The 21,211-nt window shown below is 26.5% G+C and overlaps 1 protein-coding gene across 1 annotated transcript; it reads left to right on the top strand.

Annotated features, from left to right (window-relative positions):
- The first annotated feature begins 8,674 nt into the window (after positions 1–8,674).
- LOC114188475 lies at positions 8,675–9,522 on the top strand. Its single transcript, XM_028077050.1, has 3 exons — positions 8,675–9,031; positions 9,129–9,238; positions 9,351–9,522. Exons 1-3 carry the CDS (start codon positions 8,675–8,677, stop codon positions 9,520–9,522), a joined length of 639 nt encoding a protein of 212 aa, XP_027932851.1.
- Positions 9,523–21,211: the final 11,689 nt, after the last annotated feature.

The raw sequence follows: 21,211 nt of genomic DNA, 5'->3' as shown, positions 1-21,211 counted from the left end.
TAGAAGGAATTTCCATCTTTCGTCCTTTCTTCTCTGTCAAGGTTGATTGGAGGAGAGCGAGATCATGAATTCAAGTGGATTAGAGTTGAAGCTTGTCTTGTTCACTTTAAAGGGATCAAAGGTGAAAGTGAGTGATTTAGAGTAAAGTTTGTTGAAGTTTGTGAGTAATTTGATAGATGTTATAGATTAAAAATTACATTTAAATCAAGAAATAACAAGATTAAGAAATTGGCCTTTATTTTAAATATGATTAAAAAATAGAATTATATAAGGTTGTTTCTTTGTAGAAAAAATATTAACATGTAAAAACAAAATAACATATTTATTAGAAAAATATTTATGAAATAATGTAATAAAAAATTTATAATTAATTAATACTTTTAACCTTTTTTATAACAATTTTCAAATTTCGTTATTAATTAGCTTTGTAAAAATAATTTCAAAAGCCATATTTTTAGATCATTTCATAATGAAGCCGAAAAATAAATTGCGGACGTAATTGTAATCTTGATATCACCCTCAAACCAATGCATAACAGAGACATTGAAAAATAGAGGAACTCATCAGTCATCTCTCTCCCTCACATTGATAGAGGGGAGGGAAGGATGAATTCAAGTGGATTAGAATGTGAAGATTGGCTTGTCACTTAAGGGGATTAAAGGTGAAAGTGAGTGGATTAAGAATATTGTTTGTTGAAGTTGGTGAGTGATTGATAAATTTGATACATTAAACATCATATTTAAATCAAGAAAAAACAAGATTATGAAATTCTCCTTTATGTTAAGTATGATTAAAAATTATTATTATATAAGTTTGATTTATTGTAAACAAATAATAATAGTATAAATGAAGTTAACATATTTTATTAAAAAACTATTATAAAATAATGTAATAAAATTTTTATAATTAATAATTAGTTTTTAAACCTCATTTTATAACAATTTCAAAATTTTTGTTATTAATTATTTTTGTAAAATAATTTCAAAGGCCATATTTTAAATCATTTTCATAACTAAGCTGAAAAATAAATTGTTGACTTAATTGCAATCTTGATATCACCCTTAAACCATTACATAACAAGATGATTGAAAAATAGAGGAATTTCCCTCTTCCTTACCCTCTCTCCATCAACGTTTATTGGAGGGAGAGGGGAGATGAATTCAAGTGGGTTAGAGTGTGAAGCTTGTCTTGTTAACTTTAAGGGGATCAAAGATGAAAGTGAGTGGATTTAGAGTAAAGTTTGTTGAAGTTTGTGAGTGATTTGATGGATATTATAGATTAAAAATTTTATTTAAATCAAGAAAAAACAAGATTAACAAATTGTCCTTTATTTTAAATATAATTAAAAAATAGAATTATATAAGTTTGTTCTTTGTAGAAAAAATATTAACATGTAAAAAACAAAATAACATATTTTATTAAAAAAATATTTATGAAATAATGTAATAAAAAAATTTATAATTAATAATTACTTTTTAAACCTTTTTTATAACAATTTCAAATTTTCGTTATTAATTAGCTTTGTAAAAATAATTTCAAAAGCCATATTTTTAGATCATTTTCATAATTAAGCCGAAAAATAAATTGCGGACGTAATTGTAATCTTATATCACCTCAAACCATTGCATAACAGAGACATTGAAAAATAGAGGAACTCATCAGTCATCTCTCTCCCTCAACATTGATAGGAGGGAGGGAGAGGATGAATTCAAGTGGATTAGAATGTGAAGATTGGCTTGTTCACTTTAAGGGGATTAAAGGTGAACGTGAGTGGATTAAGATATTGTTTATTGAAGTTGGTGATGATTTGATAAATTTGATACATTAAACATCATATTTAAATCAAGAAAAAACAAGATTACGAAATTGTCCTTTTTTGTTAAGTATGATTAAAATTATCATTATATAAGTTTGATTTATTGTAAAACAAATAACAATATGTATAAATGAAGTTAACATATTTTATTAAAAAACTATTTATAAAATAATGTAATAAAATTTTTATAATTAATAATTAGTTTTGAAACCTCATTTTAACAATTTCAAAATTTTTTGTTATTAATTATTTTTGTAAAATAATTTCAAAGGCCATATTTTTAAATCATTTTCATAACTAAGCTGAAAATAAATTGTGACTTAATTGTAATCTTGATATCACCCTTAAACCATTACATACAGAGATGATTGAAAAATAGAGGAATTTCACTCTTCCTTACCCTCTCTCCATCAACGTTATTGGAGGAGAGGTGAGGATGAATTCAAGTGGGTTAGAGTGTGAAGCTTGTCTTGTTAACTTTAAGGGATCAGAGATGAAAGTGAGTGATTTAGAGTAAAGTTTGTTGAAGTTTGTGAGTGATTTGATGGATATTATAGATTAAAAATTTTATTTAAATCAAGAAAAACAAGATAACAAATTGTCCTTATTTAAATATGATTAAAAAATAGAATTATATAAGTTTGTCTTTGTAGAAAAATATTAACATGTATAAATCAAAATAACATATTTTATTAAAAAATATTTATAAAATAATGTAATAAAAAAATTTATAATTAATAATTACTTTTTAAACCTTATTTATAACAATTTTCAAATTTCTTTATTAATTATTTTGTAAAAATAATTTCAAAAGCCATATTTTTGGATCATTTTCATAATTAAGCTAAAAAAATAAATTGCGGACATAATTGTAATCTTGATATCTCCCTCCAACCATTGCATAACAGAACGATTGAAAAATAGAGGAATTTCCCTCTTTTGTCATCTCTCTCCCTGAACATTGATAGGAGGGGGAGGAGGGGAGGGAGAGGATGAATTCAATTGGATTAGAGTGTGAAGCTTGCTTGTTCAATTTAAAGGGATTAAAGGTAAAGTGAGTGGATTAAGAATATTGTTTGTTGAAGTTTGTGAGGGATTTGATGAATTGATAGATTAAACATTATATTTAAATCAAGAAAAAACAAGACTACGAAATTGTCCTTTATGTTAAGTATGATTAAAAATTATCATTCTATAAGTTTGATTTGTTGTAAAAAAATATTAATATGTATAAATGAAGTTAACATATTTTAAAAAAATATTTATAAAATAATGTAATAAAAAAATTTATAATTAATAATTACTTTTTAAACCTTATTTTATAACAATTTTCAAATTTTCGTTAATAATTATTTTTGTAAAAATAATTTAAAAAACCATATTTTATATCATTTTCATAATTAAGCTGAAAAATAAATTGTCGATATACTTGTAATCTTGATATCACCCTCAAACCATTGCATAAACAATGATGATTGAAAATAGAGGAATGTCGATTGGCCTTCCCTCTCTCTCTGTCAAGGTTGATTGGAGGAGGGTGAGATGATGAATTCCAGTGGATTAGAGTGTGAAGTTTGTCTTGTGCACTTTAAGTGGATTAACGGTGAAAGAGGATCGATTTAGAGTAAAATTGCTAAAGTTTAGGTGATTTGATGGATTGATAGATTAAAAATTATATTTAAATCAGGGAAAAAGAAGAATACCAAATTATCCTTATTCTAAAAATGATTAAAAATTATCATTATATAAGTTTGATTGTTGTAGAAATAATATTAATATGTATAAATGAAAATAACTATTTTATAAAAAAAATTATAAAATAATGTAACAAAATTTTATAGTTCATAATTACTTTTTAAACCTTATTTATAACAATTTTCAAATGTTCTTATTTTTACATCATTTTCATAATAAGCTGAAAAATAAACTGCGGACAAATTGTAATCTTGATATCACCCTCAAACCATGACAAATCAGAGATGATTGAAAATAGAGGAACTTGCATCTTCCTTCCCCTCTCTCTCCGCAAGGTTGATTGGAGGAGAGGGAGATCATCAATCAAGTGGATAAAATGTGAAGTTTATGTTGTTAATTTAAGTTGATTAAAGGTGAAAGTTGATGGATTTCGAGTAAAGTTTCTTAAAGTTTGTGAGTGATTTGATAGATATGATAGATTAAAATTATATTTAAATCAAGGAAAAACAAGATTACCAAATAGTCCTTTACTTCAAAATAATTAAAAATTATCATTATATAAGTTTGATTTATCGTAGCAAAAATATTGAAATGTATAAATCAAAGTAACCTATTTTAATAAAAAATATTTATAAATAATGTAATAAAAAATTTTATAATGAAAATTACTTTTAAACCTTATTTATAACAATTTTCAAATTTTAGTTATACTATTTTGCAAAAATAATTTCAAAAGGCATATTTTTACATCATTTCAGAATTAAGCTAAAAAAAAACAATTGTAGACATAATTGTAATCTGATATAACCCTCAAATCATGGCATAACAGAGATGATTGAAAAGAGAGGAATTTCTCCCTTCCTTCCCTCTCTCCCTCAAAGTGATTGTAGAGAGAGGGAAAGGATGGCATCAAGTGGATTATAGTGTGAAGTTTGTGTTGTTCACTTTAAGTGGGTCAAAGGAGAAAGTGGGTGAACTTAGAGTAAAGTTTGTTAAAGTTGTGAGTAATTTGATAGATATGAAGATAAAAATTATATTTAAATCAAGGAAAACATGATTACCAAATGTCCTTTATTTAAAAATTATCATTATATAATTTTTATTTGTCGTAGAAAAATATATTAAAATGTATAAATAAAAATAACATATTTTCTAAAAATATTTATAAAAATATGTAAGAAAAAATTTATAATTAATAATTACTTTTTAAACCTTATTTTATAACAATTTCAATTTTCGTTATTTTATATCATTTCATAATTAAGTGAAAAATAATCTGCAGACATAATGTAATCTTGATATCATCCTGAAACCATTGCTAACAAAGATGATTGACAAATTGAGAATTTCCATCTCCTTCCCCTCTCTCCGTCAAGGTTGATTGAAGGGAGAGGGAGATGATCAATTCAAGTGGATTAGAGTCTGAAGTTTGTGTTGTTTAATTTAACTTGATTAAACGTGAAAGTTGATGGATTAGATTAAAGTTGTTAAAGTCTGTGAGTGATTTGATGGATGTGATAGATTAAAAATATATTTAAATCAAGGAAAAACAAGATTATCAAATTGTCTTTTATTTTAAAAATAATTAAAAATTATCATTATATAAGTTTGATTTATAGTAGAAAAAAATATTGAAATGTATAAATCAAAGTAACCTATTTTAATAAAAAAATATTTATAAAATAATGTAATAAAAAAATTATAATTGAAAATTACTTTTAAACCTTATTGATAACAATTTTCAAATTTTCGTTATTACTTATTTTTGTAAAACTAATTTCAAAAGGCATATTTTTACATCATTTTCAGAATTAAGCTAAAAAAAAATTGCAGACATAATTGTAATCTTGATATACCCTCAACTCATGGCATAACATATATGATGAAAAGAGAGGAATTTCTCCCTTCCTTCCCCTCTCTCCTCAAAGTTGATTGGAGAGAGACGGAGAGTATGGTATCAGGTGGATTATATGTGAAGTTTGTGTGTTCACTTAAGTGAATTAAGGGAAAAAGTGGATGGATTTAGAGTAAAGTTTGTTAAGTTTGTGCGTAATTTGATAGATATGATAGATTAAAAATTATATTTAAATCAAGGAAAAATAGGATTACCAATTGTCCTTTATTTTAAAAATAATTAAAAACTATGATTATCTAATTTTGATTTGTCGTAGAAAAATATATAAAATGTATGAATAAAAATAAAATATTTCTTAATAACATATTTATAAAATTATGTAAGAAAAAATTTTATAATTAATAATTACTTTTTAAACCTTATTTTATAACAATTTTCACATTTCGTTATTTTTACATCATTTTCATAATTAAGTTGATAAATAAATTGCGAACATAATTGTAATCTTGATATCATCCTGAAACCATTGCATAACAAAGATGATTGAAAAATAGAGAAATTTCCATCTTCCTTCCCCTCTCTCCGTCAAGGTTGATTGGAGGGAGAGGGAGATTATCAATTCAAGTGGATTAGAGTCTGAAGTTTGTGTTGTTTAATTTAAGTTGATTAAACGTGAAAGTTGATGGATTTAGAGTAAAGTTTGTTAAAGTTTGTGAGTGATTTGATGGATGTGATAGATTAAAAATTATATTTAAATCAAGGAAAAACAAGATTACCAAATTGTCTTTTATTTAAAAATAATTAAAAATTATCATTATATAAGTTTGATATATAGTAGAAAAAATATTGAAATGTATAAATCAAAGTAACCTATTTTAATAAAAAAATATTTATAAAATAATGTAATAAAAATTTTATAATTGAAAATTACTTTTTAAACCTTATTTGATAAAAATTTTCAAATTTTCGTTATTACTTATTTTTGTAAAAATAATTTCAAAAGGCATATTTTACATCATTTCATAACTAAGCTGAAAAAAAATTGCAGACATAATTGTAATCTTGATATCACCCTCAATCATGGCATAACAGAGATGATTGAAAAGAGAGGAATTTCTCCCTTCTTCCCCTTCTCCCTCAAGGTTTGTTGATTAGAGGAAGAGGGAGAGGATGACATCAAGTAGATTATAGTGTGAAGTTTTGTTGTTCGCTTTTAGTTAATTAAAGATGAAAGTGGTTGGATTTCAAATAAGTTTGTTAAAGTTTGGAATGATTTGATGAATGTGATAGATTAAAAGTTATATTAAATCAAGAAAAACAAGATTACTGAATTGTCCGTTATTTTAATAATAATTAAAATTGTCATTATATAAGTTTGATTGTCGTAGAAAAATATTAAAATGTATAAATGAAAATAACGTATTTAATAAAACAATATTTATGAAATATGTAATAAGAAATTTATAATTAATAATTACTTTTAAACCTTATTTATTAAAATTTTCAAATTTTCATTATTAATTATTTTTGTAAACATAATTTGAAGGCCATATTTTTACATCATTTTCATAATTAAGGTGAAAAATAAATTGCGAACTTAATTGTAATCTTGATATCACGCTCAAACCATTGCATAACAAGATGATTGAAAAATAGAGGAATTTCCCTATTCCTTCCCCTCTCTCCCTCAACATTATTGGGGGAGAGGGTGAGGTTGAATTCAAGTGGATTACAGTGTGAAACTCTCTGTTCAGTTTAAGGGGATCAAAGGTGAAAGTGAGTGGATTTAGAGTAAAGTTTGTTGAAGTTTGTGAGTGATTTGTTGGATGTGATAGATTAAAAATTATATTTAAATCAAGAAAAAACAAGACTACCAAATTTTAATTTATTTTAAATATGATTAAAAAATAATATATAAGTTTTTTCTTGTAGAAAAAATATTAACATGTATAAATCAAAATAACATATTTTATTAAAAAATATTTATAAAATAATGTAATAAAATTATTTATAATTAATAATTACTTTTAAATCTATTTTATAATAATTACAATTTCGTCATTAATTATGTTGTAACAATAATTTTAAAAGCCATATTTTACATCACTTTCATAATTAAGCTGAAAAATAAATTGCGGACATGATGTAATCTTGATATCACCCTCAAACCATTGCATATTAGAGATGATTGAAAATAGAGGAATTTTCATCGGCCTTCCCCTCTCTCTTCGTCAAGGTTGATTGGAGGGAGAGGGAGATGATGAATTCAAGTGGATTAGAGTGTGAGTTTGTGTTATGCACTTAAGTCGATTAAGGTGAAAGATGGTGGATTTAGAGTAAAGTTTGTTAAAGTTATGAGTGATTTGATAGATGTGATAGATTAAAAATTATATTTAAATCAAGGAAAAACAAGAATACCAAATTGTCCTTATTTTAAAAATGAATAAAATTATCATTATATAAGTTTGATTTGTTTTAGAAAAAATATTAATGTATAAATTAAAATAACTTATTTAATAAAAAAATAATTATAAAGTAATGTAATAAAAAAATTTATTTAATAATTACTTTTCTACCTTATTTTAGAATAATTTAAATTTCTTGATTAATTATTTTTGTAAAATTAATTTTCAAAGCCATATTTTACATAATTTCATAATTAAGCTGAAAAATAAATTGCGAACATAATTTAATTTAGATATCACCTAAAACCATGGCAAACGAAGATGATTTAAAAATAGAAGAATTTCCCTCTTCCTTCCCTTTCTCCTTCAACGTTGATTGGAGGGAGAGGGAGAGGATGACATCAAGTGGATTAGAGTGTGAAGTTTGTGTGTTCACTTTAAGTGGATTAAAGGTGAAAGAGGGTGAATTAGAGTATAGTTGTTAAAGTTTATGTGTGATTTATTGGATATGATAGATTAAAAATTATATTAAATCAAGAAAAAACAAGATTACCAAATGTCCATTATTTTAAAAATAATTAAAAATTATCATTATATAAGCTTGATTTGTCGGAGAAAAATATTAAAATGTATAAATGAAAGACCGGAGAGTGGTGGCATACGCCTCACGGTAGTTGAAGAATCATGAGAAGAACTACCCACACATGAGTTAGAGTTAACAGCGGTGGTGTTTGCGCTGAAGATCTGAAGACACTATCTATATAGTGCACAATTCCAAGTTTCAGTGACCATAAGAGTTTGAAATACCTGTTTGACTAGAAAGAGTTAAACATGAGGCAGAGGCGGTGGATGAAGTCTTGAAAGACTCTGACTTTGAGTTGTTGTACCATCCGGGAAAGGCGAATGTGGTGGCTAACGCTTAAGCAGAGAAGCGGTTCACGCATCTCATATGATGGCAAGGAGTTAGACTTGGTGGAACAGTTCAAAGACATGCTTGCAGGTGGTTTTAGTGAGGGAGTCATTAGATGTACCCATCTCACGGTGTCTAGTGATTTCCTTACCCTGCTAAAAGAAAGGCAACTATCTGACCCCAAGCTTCAGAGGACGATAGAGTTACTTCGCACCGAGAAGGCCAAGGACTTTGTGATAGGGGGTGATGGGGTGTTGAGATTCAGAGGCATGGTCTGCATACCTGAAGACTTAGAGCTGAAAGGTATGATTCTTGAGGAAGGGCACAAGAGCCATTTTAGCAAGACCCAGGCATGACTAAAATGCATGATGACCTGAAAGAATCATTATGGTGGTCGGGCATAAAATAAGATGTGCTCGGTATGTGTCATCATGCTTAACCTGTCAGAAGGCTAAGGCAGAGCATCAGAGACCGGGAGGGATGCTACAACAGCTTGAGATACCGGAGTGGAGATGGGACAACATTGCTATGGACTTTGTCACCCATTTACACGGACCGTGAGGAGCCACGATGCTATATGGGTTATAGTAGACCGTCTAACCAAGAGTGCCACTTCCTAGCAGTAAACTTGAGGATGTCCATGGCAAAGCTGGCATAGTTGTATATCAGTGAGATCGTGAGGTTGCATGGTGTGTCGTCGAGTATAGTCTCTGATAGAGACCTACGATTCACCTCCCGCTTCTGGCAGACGTTGCAGGATGCTATAGGTAGTAGGTTGGTTGTGAGCTCTGCTTATCACCTCAGACTGATGGGCAATCCGAGAAACCATCCAGTCTCTTGAGGATCTCTTGCGGACGTGCGTGCTCGACCATCTGGGTGCGTGGGATGAGGTCCTATTTTATAATTAATAATTACTTTTTAAACCTTATTTATAACAATTTTCAAATTTTCGTTATTAATTATTTTTGAAAAATAATTTCAAAGGCCATATTTTGACATCATTTTCATAATTAAGTTGAAAAATAAATTGCGGACATAATTGTAATCTTTATATCACCATCAAACCATGGCATAACAAGATGATTTAAAAATAGAAGAATTTCCCTCTTCCTTCCCCTCTCTTCCTCAAGGTTGATTGGAGAGATAGGGAGAGGATGACATCAAGTGGATTACATTGTGAAGTTGTGTGGTTCACGTGGATTAAAGGTGAACGTGGGTGGATTTAGAGAAAAGGTTGTGAGTGATTTGATGGATGTGATAAATTAAAATTATAATTAAATCGAGGAAAACAAGATTACCAATTGTCATTTATTTTAAAAATAATTAAAATTATCATTATATAAGTTTAATATTTGGTAGAAAAATATTACAATGTATAAATGAAAGCAACATACCTTAATAAAAACTTATTTGTAAAATAATGTAATAAAAATTTTATAACTAAAATTGCATTTTAAACCTTATTTTATAACAATTTCAAATTTTGTTATTTTTACATATTTTCATAATTAAGCTGAAAAAAAAATTGTGGATATAATTGTAGTCTTTTATCACCCTTAAACCATTGCATAACAAAGATGATTTAAAAATAGAAGAATTTCCCTCTTCCTTCCCCTCTCTCCCTCAAGGTTGATTGGAGGGAGAGGGAGAGGATGACATCAAGTGGATTATCGTGTGAAGTTTGTGATGTTCACTTAAGTGGATTCAAGATGAAAGTGGGTGGATTTAGAGTAAAGTTTGTTAAAGTTTTTGTGTGATTTGTCGGATGTGATAGATTAAATATTATATTTAAACCAAGCAAAAGAAGATTACCAAATTGTCCTTTATTTTAAAGATAATTAAAAATTATCATTATATAAGTTTGATTTATTGTAGAAAAATATTAAAACGTATAAATGAAAGTAAAATATTTTAATAAACAAATATTATAAAATAATGTATAAAAAAATTTATCAGTAATAATTACTTTTTAAACCTTATTTTATAACAAATTTCATATTTCATTCTTCATTATTTTTTGTAAAAATAATTTCAAAAGCCATATTTTTACATCATTTTCATAATTAAGTTCAAAAATAAATTGTAGACACAATTGTAATCTTGATATCACTCTCAAACCATTGCATGACATAAATGATTCAAAAATAGAGCAATCTCCCTCTTCCTTCCCCTCTCCCTCCCTCAACATTGATTGGAAGGAGAGCAACAGGATGAATTCAAGTGGATTAGAGTGGGAAGCTTGTTTTGTTCACGTTAAAGTATTAAAGGTGAAAGTGGGTGGATTTTGATTAAAGTTGGTTGAAGTTGTGAGTGATTTGATGGATGTGATAGATTAAAAATTATATTTAAATGAAGAAAAACAAGATTACCAAATTGTCCTTTATTTTAAATCTGATTAAAAATTGTCATTATATAAGTTTGATTTGTTGTGGAAAAAATATTAATAAGTATAAATTAAAATAACATATTTTATTAAAAAATTATTTATAAAATAATGTAATAAAAAAATTTATAATTAATAATTACTTTTTATACCTTATTTAGGATAATTTTAAATTTTTCGTTATTAATTATTTTGTAAAAATAATTTTAAAAGCCATATTTTTACATAATTTTTGTAATTAAGCTGAAAAATAAATTTTGAACATAATTGTAATTTTGATATTACCCTCAAACCATGGGATAACATAGATGATTTAAAAATAAATGGAGAATTTCCCTCTTCATTCCCTCGCTCCTTTAATGTTGATTGGAGGGAGAGGAGAGGATGACATCAAGTGGATTAGAGTGTAAAGTTTGTGTTATCACTTAAGTGGATTAAGGTGAAAGGGGGTGGATTTAGAATACAGTTTGTTAAAGTTTATGTGTGATTTGTTGCATGTGATAGAATAAAGATTATATTAATCAGGAAAAACAATATTACCAAATTGTCCATTATTTTAAAAATAATTAAAATTATCATTATATAAGTTTGATTTGTCGTAGAAAAATATTAAAATGTATAAATGAAAGTAAAATATTTTGATAAAAAAACTATTTAAAAATAACTTAATAAAAATTTTATAATTTATAATTACTTTTTAAACCTTATTTTATAACATTTTTTAAATTTTTTATATTTTTACATCATTTTCTTATTAAGCATAAAAATAAATTCAGACATAATTGTAATCTTGATATCACCCTCAAACATTGCATAACAGAGATGATTGAAAAATTGAGGAATTTCCCTCTTCCTTCCCCTCACTTCGTCATCGTTGATTGGAGGAAGAGTGATACGAAGAATTCAAATGGATTAGAGTTTGAACCTTGTCTTGTTCACTTTAATGGGATTAAAGTTGAAACTGAGTGGATTTAGGGTAAAGTTTGTTGAAGATTGTGAGTGATTTAAAGGATGTGATAGATTAAAAATTATAATTAAATCAAGAAAGAACAAGATTACCAAGTTGTCTTTTATTTTAAATATGATTAAGAAATATAATTTATAAGTTTGATTTGTTGTAGAGAAAATATTAATATGTATAATCAAAATAACATATTTATTAAAAAATATTTATAAAATAATGTAATAAAAAAATTTATAATTTATAATTACTTTTTAAACCTTATTTTATAACAATTTTCATATTTTCCGTTATTAATTATTTTTGTAAAATAATTTCAAAAGTCATATTTTTATATCATTTTCATAATTAAGCTTAAAAATAAATTGTCGATATAATTGTAATCTTGATATCACCCACAAACCATTGCATAACAGAGATGATTGAAAATAGAGAAATTTTATCTGCCTTTCCCTCTCTCTCCTTCAAGGTTGATTGGAGGGAGAGGAGATGATGAATTCAAGTGATTAGAGTGTGAAATTTGTGTTGTGCACTTTAAGTGGATTAAGGGTGAAAGAAGGTGGATTTAGACTAAAGTTTGTGAGTGAGTTGATAGATCTGATAGATTAAAAATTATATTTAAATCAAGAAAAAACAAGAATACCAAATTGACCTTTATTTTAAAAATGATTATAACTTATAATTATATAAGTTTGATTTGTTGTAAAAAAAATATTAATATGTATAAATGAAAATAACGTATTTTATTAAAAAAGTATTTATAAAATAATGTAATAAAAAAATTTATATTTAATAATTACTTTTTAGCCTTATTTTATAACAATTTTCAATTTTTTGTTATTTTTACGTCATTTTCATAATAAGTTGAAAAATAAATTTCGGACATAATTGTAATCTTAATATCACCCTCAAACCATGACATAACAAAGATGATTGAAAAATAGAGGAATTTCTCCTTCCTTGCCCTCTCTCTCCTCAAGGTTGATAGGAGAGAGAGGATGACATCAAGTGGATTATAGTGTGAAGTTTGTGTTGTTCACTTTAATTGAATTTAATTGGATTAAAGGTGAAAATGAGTGGATTTATAGTAAAGTTTGTTGGTATTTGTGAGTAATTTGATGGATTTGATGGATTAAAATTATATTTAAATCAAGAAAAACAAGATTACAAAGTGTCATTTATGTTAAATATGATTAAAAATTATCTTTATATAAGTTTTATTTGTTGTAGAAAAAATATTAATATGTATCAAGGTTCATTGGAGAGAGAGGGCGATGATGAATTCAAGCGGATTGGAGTGTGAAGTTTGTGTTGTGCACTTTAAGTTGATTAAAGGTGAAAGATGGTGGATTTAGAGTAAAGTTTGTTAGGGTTTGTGAGTGATTTGATCGATGTGATAGATTAAAAATTATATTTAAATCAAAGTAAAACAAGATTTCCAAATTTCCTATATTCTAAAAGTAATTAAAATTATCATTATATAAGTTTGATTTATCATAGAAAAATTTTAAATGTATAAATGAGAGTAACATATTTTAATAAAAAAAATATTTATAAATAATGTAATAAAAAATTTTATAATTGAAAATTACTCTTTAAACCTTATTTTATAAAATTTTAATTTACGTTGTAATTATTTTTGTAAAAATATTTTCAAATCCATATTTTTACATCATTTTATAATTAAGCTGAAAAGAAAATTTGAGACATAATTTAATCGTGATATCACCCTCAAACCATGGCATAACAGACATGATTGAAAAGTAGAGGAATTTCTCCTTCCTCTCCTCTCTCTATCAAGTTTTATTAGAGAGAAAGGGAGAGTATTACATCAAGTGGATTATAGTGTGAAGTTTGTGTTATTTACTTAAGTGGATTTAAGGTGAAAGTGGGTGCATTTAGAGTAAACTTTGTTAAAGTTTATGAGTGATTTGATGGATGTGATTGATTATAAATTATATTAAATCAAGGAAAAATAAGGTTACCAAAATCTTTTTTATTTTAAAATAATTAAAATTTATCATTATATAAGTTTGATTTGTCGTAGAAAAATATTAAAATGTATAAATGAAATTAACATATTTAAATAAAAACAATTTATAAAATTTATAATAACTTTATAATGAAATTACTTTTAAACCTTATTTTATACAATTTTCAAACTTACATTGTTAATTATTTTGTAAAAATATTTTCAAAATCCATCTTTTTACATCATTTTCATATTAAGCTAAAAAGAAAATTTGTGGCATAATTTAATCTTGATATCACCCTCAAACCATGGCATAACAGACATGGTTGAAAAGTAGAGGAATTTCTCCCTTCATCTCCTCTCTCACTATCAAGTTTTATTGGAGAGCAAGGGAGAGGATCACATCAAGTGGATTATAGTGTGAAGTTTGTGTTGTTTACTTTAAGTGGATTTAAGGTGAAAGTGGGTGCATTTAGAATAAAGTTTGTTAAAGTTATGAGTGAATGGATGGATGTGATAGATTATAAATTATATTAAAATCAAGGAAAATAAGGTTACCAAAATCTTTTTTATTTTAAAATAATTAAATTTATCATTATATAAGTTTGATTGGTCGTAGAAAAAATATTAAAATCTATAATGAAAATAACATATTTAGTAAAAGATATTTATAAAATAATGTAATAAAAAAATTTATAATTGATATTTACTTTTTAAACCTTTTTCATAACAATTTCAAATTTTCGTTAAATATTTCAAAAGCCATATTTTTACATCATTTTCATAATTAAGCTAAAAAATAAATTGTGGACATAATTATAATCTTGATATCACCCTGAAACCATTGCATAACAAAGATTATTGAAAATTGGAGGAATTTCCCTCTTTCTTCCCTTCTTTCTCCTCGATGTTGATTGGAGGGAGAGGGTATGGATGAATTCAAGTGGATTAGAGTGTGAGCTTTCTTGTTCACTTTAAGGGGATTAAAGGTGAAAGTGAGAGAATTTAGAGTAAAGTTTGTTGATATTGTGAGTGATGTGATGGATTGATAGATTAAAATTATATTAATTCAAGAAAAAACAAGATTACCAAATTGTCCTTTATGTTAAATATGATTAAAATTATGATTATATAAGTTTGATTTGTTGTAGAAAAAATATTATATGTATAATTGAAATTAAATATTTATTAAAAAATATTTATAAAATAATGTAATAAAATTTTTGTAAGTAATAATTACTTTTTAAACCTTTTTATAACTATTTATAAATTTTCTTTATTAATTATTTTTGTAAAAATAATTTCAAAGGCCATATTTTTACATCATTTCCATAATTAAGCTGAAAAAAAAAATTGAGACATAATTGTAATGTTGATATCACCGTCAAACGATGGCATAACGGAGATGATTGAAAAGTAGAGAAATTTCTCCCTTCCCTCCCCTCTTTCTCAAGTTTGACTGGTGAGAAAGGGAAAGGATGACATCAAGTTGATTATGGTGTGAAGTTTTAGTTGCTTACTTTAAGTGGATTTAAGGTGAAAGTGGATGGATTTAGAGTAAAGTTTGTTAGGGTTTGTGAGTGATTTGATGGATGTGATAGATGTGATAGATGTGATAGATTAAAATTATATTTAAATCAAGGAAAACAAGATTACCACATTTTCCTTTATTCTAAAAGTAATTAAAAATTATCATTGTATAAGTTGATTTATCATAGAAAAAATATTAAAATGTATAAATGAATTAATATATTTTAATAAAAAATATTTATATAATAATGTAAGAAAAAATTTTATAATTGAAAAATACTTTTTAAACCTTATTTTATACAATTTTCAATTTACGTTGTTAATTATTTTTGTAAAAATATTTCAAAATCCATATTTTTACATCATTTTCATAATTAAGCTAGAAAAAAAACTGAGACATAATTTAATCTTGATATCACCCTCAAATCATGGCATAACAGAGATGATTGAAAAGAATAGGAATTTCTCCCTTCCATTCCTCTCTCTATCAAGTTTGATTGGAGAGAAAGGGAGAAGATAACATCAAGTGGATTTAAGCTGAAAGTGGGTGATTTAGAGTAAAGTTTGTTAAGTTTGTGAGTGATTGATAGATGTGATAGATTCAAAATTATATTAAAATCAAGGAAAAATAAGATTACCAAAATGTTCTTTATTTTAAAAATAATTAAAAATTATCATTATATAAGTTTTATTTGTCGTAGAAAAAATAATAAATGAATAAATGAAAATAACATATTTTAATAAAAAATGATTATAAAATAATGTAATAAAAATTTTAAAATTGATAATTACTTTTAAACCTTATTTTATAACAATTTCAAATTTTGGTTAAAATAATTTCAAAAGCCATCTTTTTACATCATTTTCATAACTAAGCTAAAAAAATAAATTGTGGATATAATTGTAATCTTTATATCACCTCAACCATTGCATAATAGAGATGATTGAAAAATGAATGAATTTCCCACATCATTTCCCTCTCCTCCCTCGTCGTTGATTGAGGGTAGAGAGATAGGAAGAATTCAAGTCGTTTAGAGTTTGAAGCTTGTCTTTTCACTTTAAGGTGGTTAAAGGTGAAAGTGAATGGATTTAGAGTAAAGTCTATTGACTTTGTGAGTGATTTAATGGATGTGATAGATTAAAAATTATATTTAATCAAGAAAAAACAATATTACCAAATTGTCCTTAATTTTAAATATGACTAAAAATTATCGTCATACAAGTTTCATTGTGTAGAAAAATATTAATATGTATAAATGAAATAAAATATTTTATTGAAAAAATATTTATAAAATAATGTAATAAAAATTTTATAATTAATAATTACTTTTTAAATCTTATTTTAGAACAATTTCAATTTCGTTACTAATTATTTTTGTAACAGTAATTTTCAAAACAATATTTTACATCATTTCATATAAGCTGAAAAATAAATTGCTGACACAATTGTAACTTTAAATCACCCTCAAACCATGGCATCACAAAGATGATTTAAAAATAAAAGAATTTTCCACTTCCTCCCCTTCTCTCAAGGATGATTGGAGGAGAAGGAGAGATGACATCATGTGTAATAGTTTAAAGTTTGTGTGGTTCACTTTAAGTGGAATTAAAGGTGAAAGTGGGTAGATTTAGAGTAAACTTTGTTAATGTTTGAGTGATTTGATGGATGTGATAGATAAAAATTGTATTTAAATCAAGGAAAACAAGTTACAAATTGTTCTTTATTTAAACATAATTAAAAATTATCATTATATAAGTTTGATTTGTCGTAGAAAAAATATTTAAATGATATGAAGTAACATATTTTAATAAAATATATTTATAAAATAATGTAATAAAAAAACTTCAACTGAACATTACTTTTTAAACCTTATTTAATAACAATTTCAAATTACGTTCTTTTAACATCATGTTCATAATTTAGCTGAAAAATAAATTGCGGACATAATTGTAATCTTGATATCAACCTGAAACCATTGCATAACATAAGATGATTAAAAAATAGAGGAATTTCCCTCTTCGTTCCCGTCTCTCTCGCTCAACGTTGATTGGAGGGAGAGGACGAATTCAAGTGGATTAGGGTGTGAAGATTGTCTTGTTCACTTTAAGGGGATTAAAGGTGAAAGTGAGTGGATTTAGAGTAAATTTTGTTCAAGTTTGTGAGTGATTGATGGATGTGATAGATTAAAAAGTATATTTAAATCAAGGAAAACACGAATACCAATTGTCCGTTATTTTAAAAATAATTAAAAATTATCATTATATAAGTTTGATTTGTCGTAGAGAAAATATTAAAATGTATAAATCAAAGTAACCTATTTGAATAAAAAAATATTTATAGAATAACGTAATAAAAATTTGATAATTAATAATTACTTTCTAAACCTTATTTATAAAAAAATTCAAATTTTCGTTATTAATTATTTTTGTAAAAATAATTTCAAAAGCATATATTTACATCATTTTTGTTATTAAGCTGAAAAACAAATTGCGAACATAATTGTAATCTTATTTGCCCATAAACCATTGCATAACATAAGACGATTGTAAAATAGAGGAATTTTCCTCTTCCTCCCCCTCTCTCTCCCTCAACGTTGATTGGAGGGAGAGGGAGAGGATGAATTCAAGTAGATTAGAGTGTGAAACTTCTCTTGTTCACTTTAAGGGGATTAAATGTGAAAGTGATTTGATTTAGATTAAGTTTGTTTGAAGTTTGTGAGGATTTGATAGATGTGATAGATAAAATATTATATTTAGATAAAAAAACAAGATTACCAAATGTCCTTTATTTTAAATATGATTAAAAATTATCATTATATAAGTTTATTTGTTGTCGAAAAAATATAATATGTATAAATGAAATAACATATTTTATTAAAAAATATTTATAAATAATGTAATAAAAAATTTATAATCAATAATTACTTTTTAAACCTTATTTTAGAACAATTTTCAAATTTTCATTCTCATTATTTTTTAAAAATAATTTTAAAAACCATATTTTATATCATTTTCATAATTTAGTTGAAAAATAAATTGTGGATATAATTGTAATCTTGATATCACCCTCAACCCTGGCATAACATAGATGATTTAAAAATAGAAGAATTTCCCTCTTCCTTCCCCTCTCTCAAGGTTGATTGGAGGGTGAGGGAGAGGATGACATCAAGTGGATTACCGTATGAAGTTTGTGTTCTCACTAGTGGATTAAAGGTGAAAGTAGGTGGATTTAGAGTAAAGTTTGTTAAAGTTATAAGTGATTTGTTGGACGTGATAGATTAAAATTATATTTAAATCATAGAAAAACAAGATTACCATATTGTCCATTATTTAAAAATAATTTAAAATTATCATTATAGAAATTTGATTTGTCGTAGAAAAAATATTAAATGTACAAATCAGAGTAACATATTTTAATAAAAAATATTTATAAAATAACGTAATAAAAATTTAATAATTAATAATTAATTTTTAAACCTTATTTTATAACAATTTCAATTTTCGTTATTAATTATTTTTTTAAAAATAATTTGAAAAGCCATATTTTAACGTCATTTTCATAATTAAGTTGAAAAATAAATTGCGGACATAATTGTAATCTTGATATCACCCTCATATCATTGCATAACATAAGATGATTAAAAAATAGAGGAATTTCCCTCTTCCTTCCCCTCTCTCCCTCAATGTTGATTAGAGGGAGAGGGAGAGGATGAATTCAAGTGCATTACAGTGTGAAGCTTGTCTTGTTCACTTTAAGGGGATTAAAGGTGAAAGTTTTATAATAAAAAATAATAATAAATTGAAATAGAAAAATAGTTTTTAAATAATCAAAATAGTTTTATAAATATATTTGAATTTATAAAAAGATGAAAAAGGATAACGGTAAAAACTATAACGTATTGTTTTAAAATATATATATTAGGCTAATAAAACAAAGTAATAAAATAAAATAATAATAAAAGATATATATATATATATATATATATATAATTTCTACTAAAGAAAGAAATAAAATTAAAATTAGAAAAGGTAAGGAATTTTAAAATAAGTGGTTATATGTTACCGTTACTCAACTGCATCCTTCATATACTCCGACAATCTAGATTCTCTCCCATTTTTCTCTCAACCTCCACAGTTAATCTCTTAGATTTTACTAAAAAAAATAGAAAAAAGGTCTCAGGATCTGATAGTCTCTCACGCTCACGTTCGTCCCTGGAGCTCTTTTTTTCTTTTCTCCACTTCATTTAGAGAGGTTTTCTTCACACAACACATAAGATATACATTTCTCCTTTATCCACCGTCATCTTCTTCCCAAGGTCAAAAATATCCTTTTTGGATCTCACTCTCATCACCCTTCATTAACGATCATTCTAGAACAACTCACACTAAGGGATCACACACCACGATACAAACACAAAGAAAAGACATGAAAAATACTTCTTGGAAGATTTGGTCCACTTTTCTCCCACTCTATGTAGAGGTTTGGATCATTCTCTCCTTGAACTTTGGAATCTTGATTGGTGGAGGTTGTCTTTGTGGGATTGAATTGCGCCTTCCACACCATCATAGTTGTGCCTTCTTTCTTCCACCATGGCTAGAGTCCTCGGAGAGGACCTCCTCCTTCTCCTCTCATCTTTCCTAAGCTCAAGTCTTTGGATGTGCTCTTGTAGGAAGATCTCACTTTGCCTCCTATCCCCCCTCAATTGGTCAAATTTTCTCTCCTACTCACTTCCATCTCACGTAAGATGTTGGCAAGGGTCATTTGTTCACTTTCTTGGGCCATAGGAGTCACCATGGGAGGGGAATAAGGTGAGGTCGACTCCTCTTCCTCTTTTACCTCCAATATTGGATCCATATTCATGTTCCTACACCAAAACTCACCAAAAACCGAGACAAGCAAGAGGTTAGTTAGAAAACAATGTAAAACCCGAGACCAAGTGTGGTCTTCTCAAGCCCCAAGTGTTTTTTATCACACTCCCAAAGCACACAAGCAAGGCTAGCACTCAAAAACCTTTCAAAGCAAGCAAGTGGCTCGGCCACAACACTCTAGAAAAACAAGGAAAAGAAACAACTAAGACAAACAAGGATTACTAAGACAAGCAAGCAAAGCTAAAAAACAAGAAAGTTTAACTTCTAAGGAATTTTGTTTCAAAGACAAAACTTGAACAAGACTAAAGCAATGAAAAGCACTTTTAAAGACTCTATGGAAAACATTTGAACAGCCAGATTATACCTCAAATTATGTATACACCAAGAAAGATCATAACCATGTTAAAGCATGGAACTAATTTGCCAATATCACCCAAAATCCAAGTATAAAATTTGGTAGCGTAACACCTAGTAAAAATGGCCAAATGGATTCACCAAGCAACACATTAGCTCTTGGCCAAACTGTTTTTGGTCATGAAAATATTTTTTCTTTTCAAACTAGGTACTTAAGATGATGAGAAGGATATTTTAGGGTGTCTTGAACACTTAGTTCCCAAAAAATTAGGTCAAATCAATTTCAAGGAGCATACAACAACCAAAGGCATAGATCTCATGCAATAGTCAAATACTTAGAACAAGAACAAGAAAACTCAAGAAGCATATGACAAGAGACTCAAGCAAAAGTTAGACACATTTACAGACTAACATGACATACACAAAGACACAATCATGTAGCTATCATGCATTTAAAGTCA

Source organism: Vigna unguiculata, chromosome 1, assembly GCF_004118075.2.
Source record: "Vigna unguiculata cultivar IT97K-499-35 chromosome 1, ASM411807v1, whole genome shotgun sequence".
Classification (NCBI taxonomy): domain Eukaryota; kingdom Viridiplantae; phylum Streptophyta; class Magnoliopsida; order Fabales; family Fabaceae; genus Vigna; species Vigna unguiculata.
The sequence above is the reverse complement of the archived record's forward strand: the minus strand, read 5'-3'. Positions and strand labels throughout refer to the sequence as shown.

What these genes read in the sequence shown, in the direction of transcription:
- LOC114188475 (XM_028077050.1), top strand. Translation starts at nt 8,675, where the DNA reads ATGTGGTGGCTAACGCTTAAGCAGAGAAGCGGTTCACGCATCTCATAT. An exon ending in GCCATTTTAGCAAGACCCAG is followed by an intron (nt 9,032 to 9,128) that starts GCATGACTAAAA and finishes TTAACCTGTCAG; the next exon opens with AAGGCTAAGGCAGAGCATCA. An exon ending in GTCACCCATTTACACGGACC is followed by an intron (nt 9,239 to 9,350) that starts GTGAGGAGCCAC and finishes GTTGTATATCAG; the next exon opens with TGAGATCGTGAGGTTGCATG.